At 44.1% G+C, this 20,595-nt stretch overlaps 1 protein-coding gene across 8 annotated transcripts in view; it reads left to right on the forward strand.

The window, feature by feature from the left end:
- Nucleotides 1-20,043, forward strand: part of LOC142384281 (unconventional myosin-IXAa-like) — a 128,075-nt gene extending 108,032 nt beyond the window's left edge. For 4 of the 8 annotated variants that reach the window (XM_075470401.1, XM_075470402.1, XM_075470405.1 and 1 more), the window contains 25 exons: nt 87-167; nt 288-398; nt 482-604; nt 728-877; nt 3,022-3,323; nt 3,797-4,972; nt 5,219-5,309; nt 5,490-5,693; nt 7,115-7,212; nt 7,334-7,437; nt 7,690-7,910; nt 8,132-8,248; nt 8,354-8,542; nt 8,711-8,758; nt 8,862-8,973; nt 9,692-9,753; nt 10,365-10,557; nt 11,021-11,149; nt 11,319-11,424; nt 11,627-11,758; nt 12,338-12,461; nt 13,469-13,522; nt 15,867-16,126; nt 16,248-16,390; nt 17,116-20,043. In XM_075470401.1, the coding sequence (XP_075326516.1) occupies nt 87-167; nt 288-398; nt 482-604; nt 728-877; nt 3,022-3,323; nt 3,797-4,972; nt 5,219-5,309; nt 5,490-5,693; nt 7,115-7,212; nt 7,334-7,437; nt 7,690-7,910; nt 8,132-8,248; nt 8,354-8,542; nt 8,711-8,758; nt 8,862-8,973; nt 9,692-9,753; nt 10,365-10,557; nt 11,021-11,149; nt 11,319-11,424; nt 11,627-11,758; nt 12,338-12,461; nt 13,469-13,522; nt 15,867-16,126; nt 16,248-16,390; nt 17,116-17,501 (4,716 nt within the window). In that variant the 3' untranslated portion in view covers nt 17,502-20,043. The remainder of the gene's footprint in view (nt 1-86; nt 168-287; nt 399-481; nt 605-727; nt 878-3,021; nt 3,324-3,796; nt 4,973-5,218; nt 5,310-5,489; nt 5,694-7,114; nt 7,213-7,333; nt 7,438-7,689; nt 7,911-8,131; nt 8,249-8,353; nt 8,543-8,710; nt 8,759-8,861; nt 8,974-9,691; nt 9,754-10,364; nt 10,558-11,020; nt 11,150-11,318; nt 11,425-11,626; nt 11,759-12,337; nt 12,462-13,468; nt 13,523-15,866; nt 16,127-16,247; nt 16,391-17,115) is intronic. The other 4 variants (XM_075470403.1, XM_075470409.1, XM_075470404.1 and 1 more) reach the window with 3 other exon arrangements.
- Nucleotides 20,044-20,595: the final 552 nt, after the last annotated feature.

A 20,595-nucleotide genomic window follows, 5' to 3' on the forward strand; every position in this document is an offset into this window, starting at 1 on the left:
ATGAACTGGTCGGATATATAAAAGCTGCATTTACTTTCGCATTGAAAGAGGATGTGACGTCACTGGCTTTGTGTTGGTGTGTGCAGGCTTCACTCAATAAGCTGATGGAGACTCTCGATCAGTCGGAGCCGTACTTCGTCAAGTGTATTCGCTCCAATGCAGAGAAGGTAGTAAACACTGCAACTGAACCGCAGCGTTTCTCGATGACTGCCTGCTGATGTGCCTCTTTTTAAAAAAATAAATAAATAAATAATTCTCACTGTCCTTTTGCACTTTGTGTCACTCAGCTGCCGCTGCGTTTCAACGACAGTCTGGTGCTTAGACAGCTGAGGTACACAGGAATGCTGGAAACCGTCCGGATTCGACAGTCGGGATACAGCATCAAGTACACCTTCCAGGTAGTCCAACTGTCCAACTGGCTCATTTCTTTTGAAAAGCTGAATTTTTTTGTCTCATTAAACACGCTCACAATTTCTCTTAGGATTTTGTGCGTCACTTTCACGTGCTGCTGCCTCGGGGCACAAGCCCAACAAAGTCGGGGATCAGGGAATTCTTCAGACGGATCCACCTGCCACCTGCGGGGTATCAAGTGGGCAACACGATGGTGTGTGTTCTCGGGAGTCCGTTTACCTGTTTTTTTTGTTGTTTTTTTTCTGTGGGTTTTCTTGCACGTACCATTTTTCCGTTGAACTGCGGCGGTACACTCATCTTCTCTGGTGTGATGCAGGTGTTCCTGCGGGAGGCGGAGCGTCAGCGTCTTCAAACCCTCCTCCACCAGGAAGTATTGCGGCGAATCGTCATGCTGCAGCGCCGCTTCAGGGCAGTCCTGGAGAGAAAGCACTTTGTCAGCATGCGACGAGCCGTATGTACCATCCAGGTGAGATGCTTCGATGGGAGGGCTGTTCTCTGATTCCACAATCACATTCCTGTGGCCTCCTAATCATTAGCTCTTCAACAGGAGTTTTAATAGTTCAATGAGACTTCTTTGTCCTGTGTAAGCATTCAGTGGTTCTCTAAATACGCTGTGTTTATTACACCTGATGATAACTCATGTCCTCACAGCAGGTTTCACTTATTACTTTGGCTGTTATTACTGTCTCCCTAGAGACTGTTTCGGTCAGTGTTGCTCATCATGGATATGGATGTCAGGGCAATATTGCGCGTTCACTGACACGTTTTTGAATCCACAAGTTTATTTATTTTGGAGGTACAGAAATCAGCGTTATGCACGCTTAAAATCATCAGTATTTAGTCAAATCTTCAGAAAGCTACAAAAATACCATTACGTCTCCTCCTCCTCATTAGAGCTTCCTGTGCCGATTATTGTTATTACTAAGGTGGATGTAGCTGATGAGAGTTTTTGTAACATCCACTGATTTGCTATAACAATGTATTTTGTTGCGATGTCTCCTTTTTTGATGAGCTGACCTCATAATGTCAGTCTTTTCTGGTGTTTTTCAAATCAGTTGAGACCCTGTTTCGAAATTCCTCTGATTTTTGTTGGTTATCCATTAAGCTCAGGGTTGTATGGCTTGCTTTTATAGTTGGGCTTATGCAGCTGTTCCGAACTGAAGTTGATGAGTTTGAGGCGGACTTAATGCAGCTAAGTGATTAAGGGGTGACTTTTCCCGTTCGTGAAAGTTGTGGTTTAGAGCTCTTAGCTTCTCTCCGCCGCCATACAAATGGTTTGTTTGACAGCACTCATTGGACTAACAACACAGATTACATTTGGAAAGTCCAAGGGCCTCAGTGCAGATGACAAAAGCATTATAGATTTACTCGAGTCAGGAATGTCTCCAAGTGACATTTCTAAACAACTGTAGATTCCAAGATCATCAGTTTAAACATTTGCCGGGAGGTACAAGCCATTAGGCAGCATATCCATTTAATCAAAGTCTGGAAGAAGGCCCAAGTTGTCATCCTCAGCTGGGAAGGAATTCTTTCAGTTGAGCAGAAACAACCAAGGCACAAGTGCGACGTGAACTGGGAGCTGCTGGAACACCAGTTTCACTTATTGCACTCAAGCTACTTTGTTAGTTTTGACTGAGGGGCTGCTGTTCCAAAATGAGCCCCTTGCTCAGGAGTTTACCGCTTCAAGCTTGACCGAATTAGCAGCTGACTCCACGGACGAGTAAAAAGCCTTCTCTTGGAAGGTTTTGTGATCACATTTGACAAAGATGTCTCAGATGTTTGCCCACAATCACCAGTTTAGAGGAACAAAGGTGAGAATTCAACCCCAGGAAAACTGCACCTACTGTTTAGCATGGTGTTGGTGGCATCATGCTCGGGGACTGTTTTGCTGCCAAATTGAACAAATAGACGAGGCAAATGGATGCAACGAAGAGTTCTTCATCATAACTTCAAACCATCAACCGATACAACTGAAAGCTGAATACGGCTGTGTGCTTATGATTGGATACTGAAAACATCAGGTCAAGGTGAAACCTGCTCATGGACACTGATTGAGCATGTGGAGATTTCAGAAAACTGACAATAGAGTAAATCCTGTGCACCAGATCCTTGTTTTCATTTGTAGTAAAACTGCATGTTGAAGCCTTTTTATTGCAAATTAAACCCATTCATATTCCAATTTTTAAATGAGGGATTATAAGCATGAAAAGAGAACAGATGGTGTTTAGTGAATCCTGTCATCTGTCAGAAGGGAAGCAAAGACGGAGAGCAGATAGACGATGGCACTTATGAGGAGAGCTGCCCATGTCTCTGTCAGGCTTTTATTTATATATATATATATGTATATATATATATGTGTGTGTGTATATATGTATATATATATATGTGTATATATATATATATGTGTGTATATATATATATATATATATATATGTGTATATATATAGAAAAACAGCTCTTACAGACACAAAAACTGAACCAGAACCAATGACGCAAAGACGGCTTTTGGGACAGAATAATTTGATAGTAGTGCCAACAATGCAGCTCAAGTTTGGAACTGGAGTTATTCAAGGGTTTCACCTCTTTCTCTCTCCTTGTCCGTCTCTGCAGCGATGGTGGCGATACTGCCTCTTCAAGCAGTCCGCTATCGATTTGAGTGTGGAGGAGGGAGCGGTGGTGTGTTTGCAAGCCGCGTGGAGGGGCTACAGGCAGCGCAGGAAGTTCCTACATTGGCAGGCCTCTGCCATCGTCATACAGAGGAGCTGGAGGAACTGCTCCCATCGCAGGTGTCGGGCAGCTACGACACTTCAAACAGCCTGGAGAGGGTTCAGACAGAGGAGCCACTACAGCAGAATGCAAGGGACGGTGACGCAGTTTCAGGCCAAAGGCAGGGGGTACCTGGCTCGACTCAGGTGAGTTAAAGACTCAGGCGGGAGCCTGAGGGTGTGATGAGTAGTTTGAGGAGTCTCTTCTTTAAAGGAACAGCTTGTTTGTTATCTATTTTTTTTTTATTTATTATTATTATTATTTTGGGCTTTTATGCCTTTAATGGATAGGACAGTTCAGAGAGACAGGAAGCAGGGGGCAAGGAGAGGGGGAACGACATGCAGCAAAGGGACTCGAACCGGGGCCAGCTGCAGCGAGGACTATAGCCTCTGTACATGGGGCGCCTGCTGTACCCACCCCATCTGTTATCTATTTTTAATGTTAAGAAAACGTATGTGCATGTGAAAGAAACACAACTTCCATTTACTTTCATTAGGCAAGAGACTGTGTTTAGACTGATTTCTATTGCCATCAAGTGGCCAAAAAAAGTAATGCTGTTCTGTGCGCGTCCTTTCTACAAGTACCCCAATGCCACTGACCTGTCTGATCTAATCTCCAGGTTTAAAGACCTAAAGGAGCAGCATGAGAACCTCGGGAGACAACTAAATCCAGCAGTAGAGGTGGATACAGGTACTTTGGAGGACTTTGCCTCACCAGGACACAGAGGTTACGTTGACGTAGAACCCTCTGCAGAATCTGAGCCCATTTTGCTTGATGCAACCGAGATGGAAAGAGAAGAGGACTCAGAACGAAGTAGGAGCGCAGATGACACTAGCCATAGGAACAGATCAAAGCGAGAGAGCAGACGGATGAGAGAGCTGGAGCAGGCTCAGTTTAGCTTGGAGCTTCTCAAGGTCAGAACTACCAGCATGGGGGGTTCCCTCACAGAAGATGCGGTCACAAGTAACAGCACCTGTCAGGTGGATGAGCATCACAGACATTCACCGCAGGGATCCCCAGCGAGTCAGGGAAGCTTTGAGCTGCTCAGTGTTGAAGAGATGGAGACCGAGGGCTCTGGAGGATTTGTCTCTCAGTCGACTCCACCTCAAGGAGAACCTCAAACTGTGGATGTTCTCAGAGACTCGAACCATAATGAAAAGCCTGTGATGAAGCAGCCACACAAGGTGGAAGGGCAAAGGCCAACATTTTTTATTGCTTCTGACCAAAGTCCAGTTCATGAACCGAAACCTAAAAGCCCCGGAAAATCACACAAAGAGAGGAGGGAGTCCACGTCTCGGAGGCCAGTGGTGGTGTTGATCAGTATGCAGAAGGAGAGTCCTGTGGATGAGGGAGAGCTGCTGGCAGCCCGAACTCTAGAAGGAGCTTCTCAAACAGGAGCAGCAGGCTCAGAAATGACACCCACCGCAGGCTTGGGGTTAGAATCGCACAAGGAAGAACCTCGTGGGATTTCAACCAAGGCAAAGAGGGACGTATCTGGGGTGGACAGGTCTTCTAAGAGAGAGAATCCAGAGGAGCTGGGGCTTTGTCCCTCTCAAGGGGACATTCAGATTGCCCTGCAGGCCAAGTCCAGTGGTCCCGCTGTTCCCAGCATTCTCCCAGGTCAGCAGGAGAGGAAGACGATCCGGCCTGCTCAGGAGGCTCCCAGCCCCGTCCTGGACACCAAACCACCAAAAGCTCAGAAGAAAAACTCCGCCCAGACTGTGATTGTGAACATGGTGGAGAAACCTTCCAACTCTGTGTTCTCCCCACCCAGACGCAAGCTGCCATTCTCCAAGTAAGCGAATCCCGCAAAACAGTTAGACATGCATACATCTCCGGGTCTTAAACATATGATATTTTACAGTACAAGGCATGAAACAGCAATGTTTGAAGAGTGGTGATGCTTTTTTTTTCCAATGTTTGAGTTTTTTTCTATTCCCACAAACCTTCACTCATTGCAGCGATGAGTTCTTTATGTCTGTCGAATTATCAGTGGAAAGTCTTTTTGAGAAAATATTTCCAACATGTTTGTGTATTGCAGGTCAGATAAGGATTTGGTGAACCAGGAGAGATCCCTTTCTCTCTCAATGTACAGGGATGACTCCAAATCTGCTGGATCCAGAACCAGAGAGGTGAGACACAAGTTAACAGTGCAATAAAAAAAAAAGATGAAAAGAGTAGAGGGTTGAAGAATCGAAAACATATTTTTCCAAGATATATTTACCCATGCTTTAATACAGGCACACACACACACACACACACACACACACAAGTAGGCTCACAGCTGATATGTTCCTGTGGTTGCCTGGAAGCAGGTGGGCCGCCCCGGCCCCAAAAAGAAAGCTCGAATGTCCCGGACGCGCTCCGACTTCCTCACCCGCTGTAACTCTGAGGGCGCCACCCAGTCAGACGACGATGATGAATACTACATCCCTGCCCACTCCTGCACGCTGCCCCCCTCCTTGTCTCCCCCACGTGCCCACCCTGAGGCTGACTGTCACAGTGACTCCGAGATGGTAAAATACCGGATCTCCACAGGTCCCCTGACCTCCGAACGAGTTTTCTGTCCACTCCGATCCTCCTTTCCACCCTTTTCTGCCGTGGGTCTGGCCACGCTGCAGGGGGAGGAGCTTTTTAACACCCGCTAACTCCATAAACAGACGTTCCTCCACTAACATGTAACGTGATATTTTCGAGCACAGATGAAGGTGAAAACATCGGACATCTTTTGCCTTTTGTAGTGAATGGTCTTGCACGCCGCTTTGGTTGCTGCTGGTTTGAAATGAAGCCCAAGCTTAGCTGCTACCTCCAGATGCCACCGCCTTCCTCATCTCGCCTCAGCTACCTCTTTTAGGAGTACATTAATCACCAGACTTCCTTCGATTTTACACGAGCCAGGTTGTGATATCCTGAGTCCTGAGATTTCACCTTCATTTAACCTTTTTTCTGTTATCAAATGGATAGCTCAGTCTTTCTAATTTGAAAAAGCGGCTTAGAGTGGCAACGCGACGTGACAAACCTGACGGCGACCCTCAAGTCGTTTCTGTTTTGATTAGCTGGTTGTCATTTTTTCAGACATAAAACGGAGACAAGCAGCAGGTAATGGCAGCTTTAAGGATGAATTGAGTAAATATTTGGCATTTTGCCCTGACAGAAAACTTCTTGCTAGTTGAGGCTGAGTCCTTTTTTGTTATTAAACTCGGCATCACTTTAAGCAAGCTTGAAATTATTGTCTGCTGGTGTAAAAAAAAAAAAAAAACTGCCAGGTTCTTTTTTGACAAATAAAGAAGAGAACCTCTGACAGTGTAGCAGTGGTCTGCTAAAACGGCTCATAATGTCGGAGTATTCGGGTATCCCTGTAACTACTTCATAGCAAGGATTCTTGTACTGTATGACTGATGGATTGTGGTTAAAGACATTGTCCTGTCATAAATTGATCTCCCGCTACTGACTTGTCCTGGAAACACAGCAGCCCGCATGCCATGTTGCACTGCATGCCAGCCACCTCTCCTGCATGCTGGAATTGATCAAACCTCGCTCAAAGTAACCTCAAATTAACCAGTTCCTCTCCTAACAGAATCGACATGGAAAGTATGACTTTTCATTCTTTGTAACATTCTCTTAACATCAGTGTAGTTCACGTTTATGATATTTTTCATTTCTGTAATAGTTTCTGATATTTTCGATTAGGTTCTGTAGTGCTTTACTTAAACTACACATAGTGTGTTTTGTGCACCTTAATGTAAGGCATGTCCCCCAGTAGTCCAACCTGTGGTTAACAGGAAACCATGTATTTAAAGAGTCTCACTGTACTCCACCTGCAACTACAGAATTTTAGACAAATCTGGAACCTGCCAAGGCCTTTATCACCTGACTGAGGTCGGGTTTAATAGGTTTTATGCCCTTTGTCACTCTGCATTATTTGCCTCCCCTCCAGTCATCTCACAAAGACCAGAAGAAGATTCATAAGACCATGTCATCGGGAGATCTCGGCAAGGTGGAAGTTATTAGGAAAACCACCAGTCAGGATGGAAGGTAGCCCCCTCGATTGACCCTTACAACATCTACAGCAAAAGTCAGATGATTTTTCTCACTTTGTATGGTGGATATCTGCTCAGGTTTTTTTTTTTTTTTTTTTTTTTTTCCCTCTTTCCAGCAGGATGAGAGGGAAGATGCGATTCTGGAGTAAGACGAAACACGGTGAGAAAAAACTTTCAAGAGAGAAGCAGGCCAGCAGGAGCGAAGCTGTGGAAACGCACGGTAAAACAAAAAAGATTCCGAATCTTGACTGTGACGATTTACATACACATATATTAAGCATATTTCAGTATATTCGGTATACACAGATAATTACAAACATTACAATGTGCTTGTATAAATTGCCTCAGCAGGCGAAAATATCATGAGGGGGAACTGAGGAGCAATATAAAGTTTCATTATGGAATTTTTTTCTTTGGTGATTTTCATTCCTGACTGATCTAATCTTCCATTTTCTCCATTTATGTCTCCCAGAGGGCTTATCTCCTCCTCACAGCCCAGATTTGGAGGCGGCTCCGTCTCATGGGCTCCGGGACAGCAAAGAGAACAAGGAGCCATCTCCCAAAATGAGGCGGCGGCGCAGTGTGAAGATCAGCAGCATCACTCTGGAACCTGCCCAGTGGCAGAACGACGCGCTGCACATCCTCTCCTCAGCCCACGACTACCGCAGCATGAATGACTTCCTCATGAAGAAGGTCAGAACTAACTCACTTTGACCCACCTAACATCTGTGTGTGGCTCCACTAAAAGCTTCAGTGTTCATATAACTCTGTCGAACAGTTTTTTTTTTTTAAAGCTTCGGGACTATTTTACTCCCAGCTTATTGTTAATATTCTAAAGCTGCACTCGTCAGTTGGTATTATAAATGACAAATTAGGCACTTAATTAATAAATCCAAACACTTTTGTCTCTCCAGATCGCCGACCTGGATTCTGAAGACAGTAAAAAGGACACTATGGTAGATGTTGTGTTCAAGAAAGCGCTGAAGGAGTTCCGGATCAACATTTTCAATTCGTACTCCACCGCCCTGGCTGTGAGTCATCCACACACTTTCCTGTGACTGTCTAATCTCTCTGATATGATTGTATGTTTCATGGCAGCTCTGTCTTTCTTTTTTTCTTTTATCCCTCATTGCTAGATGGATGATGGGAAGAGTATCCGTTACAAGGATCTGTACGCGCTGTTCGAGCACATCCTGGAGAAGACCATGCGCCTGGAGCAGAGAGACTGGAGCGAGTCACCTGTGAAGGTGTGGGTCAACACCTTTAAGGTCTTCCTGGATGAATTCATGACAGAATATAAACCCATGGAGGGAACCATAGGCAGGGTAAGAAAGTTGAAAAGCAAAGGGATTAGTTCAAAGATGACCGAGAAACGCTTCTTTAGGCTGCATGTGACACAGAAAATGACACACTATGATGTAAATAATCAGTTCCAGGGAAACCTCTTAAATGTTGCACACTCACAGTGCACATTTATCTCCGTCTCTTTTCAGGCTCCCAAGCGTGAGCGGAAGAAGTCGAGGAAGAAAGAAACTGACATTGTGAGTCTGGAGTCAGCCACTTTTTAGACTTTTGGATGACAAAAAAATTCTTAACTTTCATACCTTTAACTAAGCTGACTGGTGGCTCTGCTGCCCCCTACAGGTGGAGGAACACAACGGCCACATCTTCAAGTCCACTCAGTACAGCATCCCCACCTACTGCGAGTACTGCTCCTCCCTCATCTGGATGATGGACCGAGCCTGCGTCTGCAAACGTGAGGATCGGCGTAAAAAGCCCACAGAAGCACACATTTAGAAGCATGTTACTGCATGATATGATGGATTAAAGCCAAGCTAACCATATTATTATTGCACTGCTGTTGGGAACCGCTTAAATGTACATAAAATTTCTTCCTATTTCACTATTCGTTAATGTATTTGATCACTTCTTGTTCATGCTGTTATCCATCTACCACTGACTTTAATTTTTCCATCAGCGGTGTTTTGTGCTTATTTTTGTAATCACCCTAAAAGCAGGCTGTACAAATCTGCACTCTCACCCATATACACCCCAGAAGCAGCTCCTAATCTCCTCCTAACTCACTTACCCGCTGCCACTCAAGATTTTGTGTGTAGTTTCTGTTTCCAACTTCGCAGCACAACACACCCTCTCCTGCTCCTTTCACGTGCGCACATACTCACACATACACACCAGACGCCACAAAACTTACACACTTTCCACGCGAGCCTGAGTGTCGGCAAAATTCGATTAAACCTCCCGCTGCCTTCATAAATCTGTCTTCTATCGAGTTACTGAGCTCCATCTGTACCTCCTGACAGCAGCTTCGAGAGCAGACTCTCTGCTCGTCTCGACACTTACCCGAGTCTCTGAGCGCGTGACCAGCTGCCGCTGTTGTTGGTCTCCGCTGGGAGGAGTTTGCAGGCCGTCAGTCTGATTGCATTGAGTTTGTTTTTTTTGTTTTGTTTCTGCAGTGTGTCGCTACGCCTGCCACAGGAAATGCTGCTCCAAGATGACGACCAAGTGCAGTAAAAAGGTAGGTGGCGATTCTCTGGCGCTCGCTTTTCCCTTTCTTCGTTGTTGAATTAGTAAAGATGGCACAGGATAGATGAATAAGTCTCGGCACAATTTAATCGCTTGCTTAAGCAATCTGCAGCTGCCAACTTGGTTTATTGTGTCAGGATTCTTTTACCTGAAAAAAGAAAAGTGAAAAGTCATTTAACAGTAGGAAAAGTCCATTTTTTTGCAAGACTTGTGTGATCTTACCTACCGACACCAGATACCTGTCTTGGTCTGATTTGCTGTTTTAAATAGGTAGATTTGGGTTTGAGTCTGTTTACCTGAAAGAAGAAATATGATATTCCTCCTCTTGGAGAGGCAGCAGGAACTCCTTTTGGTTCTTGCAGACATTTTTATATCTGATCGAACGAGCGTCCTCTGTTCTAACTGCCTGGCTGGGTACCGAAACCCTGTCCCACCCCGGCTATCGTGTGGGTTGTCAGGACTGAACAATGAACATCACTGAATGAGTGTACGGACTTGAGCCTTAATCGGCTTGCTGTAATTTTTACTGGGCAACGCTGCCCGTCGGCAAACGGTCCGCTTTAAATGTGGCGTATTTCTGTGTTTGTGTTTTTTGTACACAAGTACGACCCAGAGCTGTCGTCGCGGCAGTATGGCGTGGAGTTGTCCCGTCTGACCAATGAGGAGCGTGCAGTTCCCCAGCTGGTTGAGAAACTCATCAACTACATCGAGATGCACGGCCTGTACACTGAGGGGATCTACAGGAAGTCGGGCTCCACCAATAAAATCAAAGAACTCCGACAGGGGCTGGACACGGGTGAGACTGACGCCAAACCTGATGTTTATAAAAAAAAAAAAAGAATAAATAAATGATTGATTTTTATTTGCAGTCATTTCATTTGGCACCACTGCAGTGATTGTACAACCTGAAAAAGCATATATAGAGGAAAGATCACGTAAAAACGGTCTACAGCAATGATAGCAAGTCAGGATAAACTTTTCAACATGCTAAGGGACAGTTTAATGGTCTCAGTCTGTGTCTCCCAAAATGTGTGAATGATGGAATATACGGATTGATATACCTCCAGCTCTACGAGCGTGAGCAACATTTGTTTTGAGGACAGGCTGTACGAGAAGATTTAGCGCTCACACAGTGAAAGAGTTGGTAGAAAATTTCCCAGCTGTCCATCCAGCTGTTGTTATGTTAGTGTGGACCAGCAGTAACAAAACAAAGGCAGGGAAAGAGAACTAACATGTCTGAATTAATCCTCCTGTCCTAGATGTGAGCAGTGTGAGCCTGGATGACTACAACATCCACGTTATTGCCAGTGTGCTCAAACAGTGGCTCCGGGACCTGCCCAGCCCTCTCATGACCTTTGAGCTGTACGAGGAGTTCCTCAGGGCCATGGGTAAGCTCCTAATTAAGCCCCTCAGTGCGTCCTTCTTGCTGCTTTTCTGTCCAGAGGCTCCTGCAGCTATTAGTCAGTTTCAGAAGATGCACTGGCCTGAACTCTCCGGTCTGATGATGTGTGTGTGTGTGTGTGTGTGTGTGTGTGTGTGTTTGTTTTCTATTTTCAGGCCAACCAGACAAGCGGGAGGTGATCCGAGGGGTGTATTCAGTGATCGACCAGCTCAGCAGGACACACCTCAGCACGCTGGAGCGCCTCATCTTCCATCTGGTCAGGTGAGTGTTGATATTAGTGTCAGCCTTAGGCAAGACAGCCCGTGTTTGCCATTGAGCGACATGTCTGCATCACCAGCCTTTTTTAAGTCACTTTTTTTCATTATAATTTATCAAACACTGGATTAGTTGTCTCGGTCATATGTCAAAATGTCAATATGGATTCATTTAGAGATTAAACCGATTTTCTGGTGGTATGTTACAGGATTGCCCTACAGGAGGAGACCAACAGGATGTCTGCCAACGCCCTCGCTATCGTGTTTGCTCCCTGCATCCTCCGCTGCCCCGACACCATCGACCCGCTGCAGAGCGTCCAAGACATCAGCAAAACCACTGCGTATGTCCAACACTGACCCCAAACCACCCTCTGTAGTTTCACAAACTTATGTTACATTGCATGAATTTGTTATGAATGTCTAAGTTCGAAAATTTAATTCGTTTTGTCCATTTTTTTAAATTTTTTTTTTTTTTTTTTGATTCACCGATATTGTGAAGATCTTGTAGATCTGTAATATTGAATAAACAAACCATTAATAGCAAAGAAGTACAGGTGAGAAGCAGAAACAACGGCTACATTGGTCACTTTGACTTCTGTCTCTTCCATAGCAGAGCAAAGCTAAAGGACCAACAACAGCACTAACACAACTAAGAGCAGCTCCCAGCTCAGATTTAAGAGACTGTATAAGATGTAGATATGCGTTTGCAAGGCACCAATGGAAGAGCGTACGCCATTATTTATTTCTTGTACATAGTAGACAGCTATAGTGGCAAGTTTACAAACTGCTAATGTTTTAATTGGTACGGCAAGCCTTTAATCACAAGGTTCAAACTTGTAACTGGAAAACTTGTTTTAACTTGTTAAAACCTCTGTTTTGATCTTCGCTGACCTAACTTCTGACCTGTCTTTGGCCTGTAGGTGTGTCGAGCTGATCATCAACGAGCAGATGAGCAAGTACAAAGCTCGTCTAAAGGATATCAACAGTCTGGAGTTTGCGGAGAGCAAAGCCAAGAGCAGACTGACCCACATCAGGAAGTCCATAGTAAGATGAGACAAAAGTTTCAAATTTGACAAGCTGAAAATTTTAATATGAATGATGCACATTGCCCGTCAATGAGGTGGATGTTTTGTCATTTCTTGTTCTTCCCACTCATAATTTAAATTGAAGCAATTCCCAGCTCCATGAGCAGCTGGCATGGTTTCCACACAGCCATGGCAGGAGTCCATTCCTCTGTGTTTCTTGGCATATTTCATTCCACAGATGTTTTTCTCACACAAGCAAAAAGCTGTTAAAAGTGTCAAATGTACTTTAAAAGCAGATAACACAGTAACTCCTGCTGTACATTTCTTAGAACTGTTGTCTAAATATCTTTCTATGGCGGCTTCCAATCATCTTCTAACATGCTAAAGACCTTAAGTGGTGCAGTGTAAAGAGCACTGATATTGGTCATTTATATTGATGAGTGAGTAAGTGATGAGTAAGCCTTGAGTTTGGATAACTTCAAATCAATGCAAATCTCAAATAAATAAACTGTTGATCGTCATTGAAAATGATGGAAATTGAACATGATGGTTTGACTTTACGCTGCGCTAGAAGCAGCTAGTGCCTTACACTAATTCGGTTGTAACTTTATACAGCGTAATTTCTAATACTACATTTCAACAGGAAATTTAATAACTATGCTCCCTCAAGAGCAGCATCCTGGAGGATATATCGTTCTGGCAAACCTAATCAGAAAGACGATGTCATGACTTCAAAGCCTCTCGAATTCTTCCTGCGAATGTGTCAGAACTTTCCAAGAAAGGATCATTTCAATGATTTGCTGGTCAGGAGATATCTAGACTGGATGAAACTTAATAAGATGCTGTTATAATGGCACGCGCAGAATTTCTTTGATGCCTTGAATTCTTTTGGTTTTCCTACTGATTTAAGCTCAGTTTAAGCCAAAAGTCTACACGTCTTCTGACAAGCAAATCACCAGATCCATTACCTTCCTCACTCCCTAACCTTGATCTGTCCTTCCTCCCTCCCTCTGCCCCTTCTTTCAGAAACCTGTACTAATTGCTGTTAGGTTTATGAGCATTACCCGCACTGCCACCCCGGTATGTATGCCCCTCCCACACCTACCAGTCCTGTCCTGTCCTGTCCTGTCCTGTCCTGTCCTGTCCTGTCCTGTCCATCAGTCTATTCGATCTGTCCACCCATACTGTCTGTAACGGCCGGTCACAGCACTCACCACGTCTGTCTGCAAACCAGCTATCTGTTGGGTGTCTGATCCTTTGTTTGCACTGTTGTTCTGTTACCGGTTGGTTGGTTGACAGTCACTAACATGGTCCTTCGCTTCAGTTCAAAACTAAATGTTGCAGCCAAAGAAAAGCGGCTTATGTTGTTCAGTGGTCTTGTGTCCCCCTCAACACGCAGAGAGATATTTTTATATTCAGCAAAGTATGTTTGTGTGACGGGTTTAGAAAAGTCTAACACTCACACGTAACTTTTCTTCAACTCTGCCGTCTCCGACTCGACTGTTTCCAATATTGGCTTAGATTTCGTTTAAAGAATTTGTTAAATGATAAACAAACGTGTCTTTTTTTTGTTTGTTTGTTTGGCACAAAATGTACAAAGTGCAGATTCAATCCCAAAAAGTTACTGAAGCTGTAGATAAAAACAGCCTGAAACTCTCAGTCTTGGCATTGATTGAATTCCCAAAACACTTAATTTCCGTGTTCTCGAAATGGCATTTTCACACTTTTTTCCCCCATGGGAAAAAAAAGAAGTCCCTATTGATTTGAAGAGTTGGCTTCAAATGGCTTGAATGGAAACTCTACTGCTTTACATCATTTAGTATGCGCATATCTTTAGCTACCTGTATGCAGATTAGCCCCGCCTATTTTTCCAACACTCACCTGGATGCAGCTGCTCCCCTCACTCTACAGAAACGGTCGAGACTCTCTTCACTACATCAGAAAACGGCTTCTAGCGTATGCCTTAAAATGTATTATAAAATGTTTTTTGACCAGTTTAACTGGAGGTGATATCTGCAACCTGATTGGGGGGGGAGGATATCAACTCAATCATTTTCTAATGGACCCACCAGCAGAAAGAGTGTAGGTTTTGACACCTCAATGTTAGACTAAAATCTAAAAGAAATTTTTTTTTTCTTTTTTCTCAAATGACAAAAGTTTATCCTTTTAGAATAGAAGGATTCCTGATCCAGAGATTCTTTTATTTATTTATTTTTACTCGACGACGTTCATCTTTTATTTACAATCTGAATCTGTGTTTTTGGAAGTGTCTTTGGTACTCCGCAGTTCCACAGTGGAAATGCTCAGCTTCCCCAGTATATTAATATATATATATAAGTGAAAGGACAGTGAAACTGCCGTATCGGATTAGTCTTTGAGGATTTCTTAATGAAGTTATTGCACTGACGTCTTTATTCAAGCGGCCAAATCAATAGTGGGAACCTTGTCACTTGGCACGATGTTGCAGGTGGACGACATCATCGACACATAGCAGCTGAACATGTAACGAAAGCATGGGTGGACATTTAGCAATTACAATTCAGAATCGCATGAGCCATCTCTCTGCAAATAAATAAATGGGAATCAGTGAGGGACATCCTAGTCATGATACACTTTTCTTTTCTTCTTTTTTTTTAAAGCCTTTTCCGTGAAACTGCCTCGTGCTGTGGAACCGGGTTGGCTCAGCCATGGCGTACAAAAAGCACCATGTATCATCATGTTAGCAAGGTTCAAAACTTAGCAAGCAGTCAATCCCACCTGTAAGGCCAGTGTTGCGCTAACAGATGAGATTCATTTCATTTTTAACTGGTAAGCCATAAAACAAATTTGACTTGACTCTTCATCTTTAAAAAGCCACGGGAAAGTTGTTGACTTGACGTTGCTCGCACTTAAAGCTGTCGCTCTGCTCTTCATGTAAATTCTGTTGCCAGAAGTATTTTTATGATGGTCCTTTTTCTGATAAACTCTGTAGAGGTCAAATCAAGATTATTAAAAAAAAAAAAAAAAAAAAGTTCCAGTGCTGTTAATCCAGTGATCCTGTTCCTGTGCTCTTGTAGTTTATGTTAATCGTGTGCGCTCAGAGTGCAGCAGTCTATCTGTGTAGCTCCACTGATCGCTCTGCTTTCTGTCTCTACCTTAAATTTAGCTGTGTTAGGCTGCATGTGAGCACGTTGTGAGGCAATGCCTACCTCTGTGTTTTTGTGTGTGCGTAGATGCAATCAACGAACCTCATATTTTTTTTTTTATCAGTGATGTTGTGAACTGTGATCAGCGTATCCGTGTAGTCGGTCAAAACATCCAACTGTGTCTATAGCCACCCAGCTGTCCTTGCTTCATCGCTGCCTCTATAAACAGTAAACTGCTTGGTCATTCTTCACTAACTCACTTCTTCGCTCTGATTTTCTTTGTGTGTGTGAACTTGCAGAACAAAGGCCGTGTCCGGCAAAGCAGCACTCAATCGGCCTCGCCTCCTCTGAGCCCCAAAGCGCCCTCTGTGGTTGATGGAGAAGCTGCTGCTGCTGCTGCAGCTTCAGGAGGAGGCGGAGGAGGAAGTGGAGGAAGTGGAGGAAGTGGAGGAAGTGGAGAGGATGCAGTGGAGGGGGGGCTAAACGAGCTGCAGCAGTTGGCCATGCAGCAGGAGGAGCGAATCCTCACGGAGCAGATCGAGAGCCTGCAGAAGGAGAAGTACGTTGTTGCCGTTGTTGTTCTGCGAGTGATGTCGGCCGCTGTGGGACACGCTCGGGCGAAGGTTTCCGAAGCGTGAAGAATGCAGATTCAGATAAAAGCTGACATTTCATGTCTGCAGGGAGGAGCTGACGTTTGAGATGTTGATCCTAGAGCCACGTGCGTCCGACGATGAAACTCCTGAATCCGAAGCCTCCATTGGCACAGCAGACAGCTCTGAGAACATCACCATGGAGACGGAGGGGGCGACATCTGACCCCTCTGGTACTTGTGTGTCTCACGTGTGTTAATGTCTGAGACCGCCTCAGTTTTGTGCTGCGTTTGCAGCTGGAAGTGAGCTGAGCGCACTGCTGGAAACGCAAAGTATCGATAAACGAAATCCCCGGAAGTGTTGTAGCTCATCTCATGTCGAGAATCTCAGCGAGTTTTTACTAATGACAAAGATAGATTTCTTTTTTTAATTCATAAAAACTTTTTTGATGTTGTGGTAAAATATTGAATGATTTATTGACAGACTTGTGCAGTCAACAGCTGAGCGTGTTCCATCCCTTTATCAAATCAAGCGTTATGAATGTTAGACACCCATCCAAACTGTTACTTTGTTTAGATATGAGCTGTGTAGTTTGTAGTTTGTGGCAGGAATTGATGAAGAGACTCTCGGTCAGACAGTCGGGTTTGACCGTCAGTTCTCTGCTTTCTCTTTATTACTCCACTTGTTCCAGCTGTTGCATTGCTTATTTTGCCTTAACTGTACACTAAAGTGTGCTTATGAACACATAGGAGGGGAGATGTAAACACTATAGTTGCCTAATTTTCATTCATATTACATTTACATGGCTTAAATTTAAAGTGTGTTTCAACTTACGACTTCCTGTTTGGGTAACGGAATCTGAATTTGAATCAGAATTTGGTGTTATACTGGAAGTGCTTTTGATCAGTTCCATGTTTGTGCTTTGAATACCTCTCTAATACCGTACTCTTTCCAACAGAGCGTGGCGCATACCGATCCAGAAAGTCGGACATGAAGAGCAGAAGAACTCTACGCCGCCAGCCCGACTCCCAGGACTCGGCCGACTCCACCTCCACCGTCTCCTCCTATCACCCTTCCTCTTCTCTCTCCTCCAACGCCTCTGGTTCCCCGTCTCCTCACTACCGTTTCCGCTCCTCCTCCTCCGGGCCCCTGCTCACATCCTGTGGCCTGGGGGCCCCGTTGTCAGAGGCAGAAGAGGGCAGCAGAACCGGGAAGACGCGCCTCAGGCTGAGGCTGAGCCGCAGCTCGCCACGCGACTCCACGGGAAGCCATCGGAGAGAGTCGGACTTCGGCTCGGGGCCACAGCAGCTGGTTCTGTATGGTAGCAACGAGTTCATGGTGTGATGACGGGGAGGAGTGGAACAGCAGCCGCTGCCGGTTTGAGCGCAAGAGGCTGTGTTTGAAGGGGAGGAGGGAGAGTTGAAAGGAGGCACTCCTCAGTGCCCGTCCCCCTCGTCCCCCTGGTCCAGTCGAAGCAGAAAGCTATGAGACTGGAAACATGACACTGAAGGACACAACAGCAGATGGTTGGAGGACAGAAAGCTGGAGAAGAGTGAAGGAAAAAAGACACGGCTAACCCTCTAAACTGATTGCCGTTTGACCCCTGCGGGAGCATCAGGGGTCGATTAGCGGAGCGAGAGGAGGAGGAGGAGAAGAAGAAGAAGAAGGGAGGGATGGAAGGTTGGACACGATAAAAAGAAAAAAACAAGAAAAACAAAAAAAACCTGCAAAGCCAAATCTTACAGCGCCCATTCTTTATTTTTTAGCATGTGGGCAGGTGGTTAAAGCCACCCAGAAGAAATGTAGCCATACTGACTAAACTGGCAGACATTTTGTCTGTAACCAACGCCAAGCTAAGTCTGCTTTTCACGTTTACACAGGACACACCAGCCAGGAGGCTGCATGCTTCTCCATCACACTTGTTCTGACATGAGTTAGAAGAGAGTGTGTCGAAATCTGTAACAGCTGTATGTCACTTATTATTATTATTATTATTATTATTGTTAATATGTAAGAGAGGACATAGGTGTACATAAAACTAAAGTCCAGTGCTGCTCCTGGGTTGTTCATTGTTGACTCGTCTCTATTTCCTGTTTTGTATAGTGAAGTGTCAGGAATTGAGATTCCACTTTTGTTTCTGTGCTAGTTTTACTCTGCTTTTTTTCTATTTCGCGGTGAACGCTGCCAGTTTTTTTTTTTTTTTTTTTGGGTGTACTCTCGAAAAAAAATAATAGAAGGACCTGACGATCAGCACTGGCAGCGCCACGTGTGGGCATCAAATGTCAGTCCGAAGTGTTTTGTTTCTGCCATTTCCTGCAGCCGTTTGTTTTCCTCTCCGTTTGGTTCAGAAACGTCAGTGTTACTGCATCAGGACTTGAATTTTTTTTAAATATATATTTATATATATATATATTAATGCTGTACTATAAGTGTTGTTGATATCCAAGATGTCAAGTTTTTGTTGTCACTATATGTATTTTCTTTTTTGTTGTTCTGATGAAAGCCATTTCTCTCCCCCCGTTTATGTGGCTGTCTGAGTGAATGAATGATTCCTTCCATCGTATCTCCTCCCACTCTGCATGTGTAGCCTCTCCGACACACTCACACACTTGTGTTTCCTACGCCATGTTCTTCATGTGAGAATGAAAAAATGTCTCCGCAGCCATTAGGTGACACTAAGAGACATTTAAGAGCAGGAGCTTTCCTGTCCCTTGCACTCATCCACACACTCAAACCGTCCATGATATCCTCTGAGCCACACGACATGCTCTCCTCCTCCACTTCTTCTCCTTCTTTGTCTTCGCAGTAAAAGTAGCTCTTCTATCCTCTTCTGTCGATTCTTGCTGTGGAAAGTAGCATTTAATCTGCCTGTTAACGGGACAAAATCAACAAAAGTAGCAACTAACTCAAACCGTCCATATGTTTCTGCATATTCTTCTCTCTCTCTGTCTCTGCCCAAATGGTATCCGAACAGTCCGTGTGTTGTTGACTTTCATAGGTCTCTGCTCAATGGCCTAACGCCAATTCTGTCTCTGTACTCTCTTTGCTCCTTTAAGCTTTCTTGCTTTCCATTTCGCCAACACGATCAGTGTTAATCGACTTTTCCTTGACGCCGAAAGTCTCAGGAAAGGACTTCGCTGATCGGTTTTAATGTAGGTCCGGAGACTTGGAGCTTCTTTTGCTTTTTGCTCCCCCCCCCATTTGCTGACATCATAATATGAACTACATAAACCGTAAACCTGTTGAGACTAAAAGGTGAATACGTTTCAGAAAGTGAGCTATTGGAACAAAAGTGATTCCTGGTAAAAAAATATATATATATATCTTGAAATTGATATTTGATGGGGATGCTGTTAGTCTTATCTGTCCATGTGGGATTCTATTTAAAAAAATGTAAAAAAAATAAAGGAAAAAAAAACGTAAATTAATAAATTAAAATAAAAAGTATTAAAAAAAAAAAAAAGTGAATGTACCCGTCACTGGAAGGCATGCTCTGCTTTCTCTAGTTGTTCTGTTCCTCTTTTATACACAGTGTATGTACTATTTATGATCATGCTTTTGGGATGTACTTTGGTTTAAAAGCATCTGTTATAAAAGGATATATTATCCTGTATACGGTTCATTACCTACTATTAATCATAGCAGCGTTTTAAAAGGCCTCACTCGGTTGGTCATTTTTGTGCCACGAAGCGTTTAAAGAAAAGAAGCGTCGAGTCTGTTCGTCTACACCACTCTGGACACTCCGGTCATGTATGTGTAAGGTGCAATTTGTGTTACATTTCTTTTTTTTAATGATATAAACATGTCTATGGTTGTAAGGAAAAAAAAAAAAAAAAAAAGACTTTATGGGGGAAAATTCATCTGCTTATTAAAAAAGCAAAAATGCAGCCAAAGTACACCGAGTTGTGTCATCTTTTGCTTCACTGGGTATCGATTGCACTTTGGAAGGATGTTGTTTTCCAGTCATTGTTAACTGCTCTTGGGGATTCCATCATCCATTTGTCAAAATGCATACACGACAGAAGAGCCCCAGCTGGGAGTTGAACCTGGAACCCTCTTGCTGTGAAGCGAAGGTGCTAACCACAACACCAGCTCTAAATCTAACGTATTAAATCTATCTTAAATCTATGTTTAAATGTTTAGAAAATATGCAAATGAACCCCGCCCCTTGTCGTACCCTCACATACAATTCCACCCACAACTGGTGACCGCGGATGAGAGGTGAAACCATAGACATAATAGTCTGTGTATGCAGCACAGCTCATTCACTCCATCGTACTCAAAGTTGTTGTCCACTTCGTCAAAATCTGATAAATATCCTGCCATGTTGCACAAAACTAGCAGTAGCAAACTCTGTGTGAAGTTAGCCGACCGTCACAGAGCACGGAGTAAATAAGCTGTGCTGCAGCGGCGCGCGGCAATGACATCATCCCACTGG

The sequence above is a fragment of the Odontesthes bonariensis genome, chromosome 7 (genome assembly GCF_027942865.1).
Source record: "Odontesthes bonariensis isolate fOdoBon6 chromosome 7, fOdoBon6.hap1, whole genome shotgun sequence".
In the NCBI taxonomy this organism is placed as follows: domain Eukaryota; kingdom Metazoa; phylum Chordata; class Actinopteri; order Atheriniformes; family Atherinopsidae; genus Odontesthes; species Odontesthes bonariensis.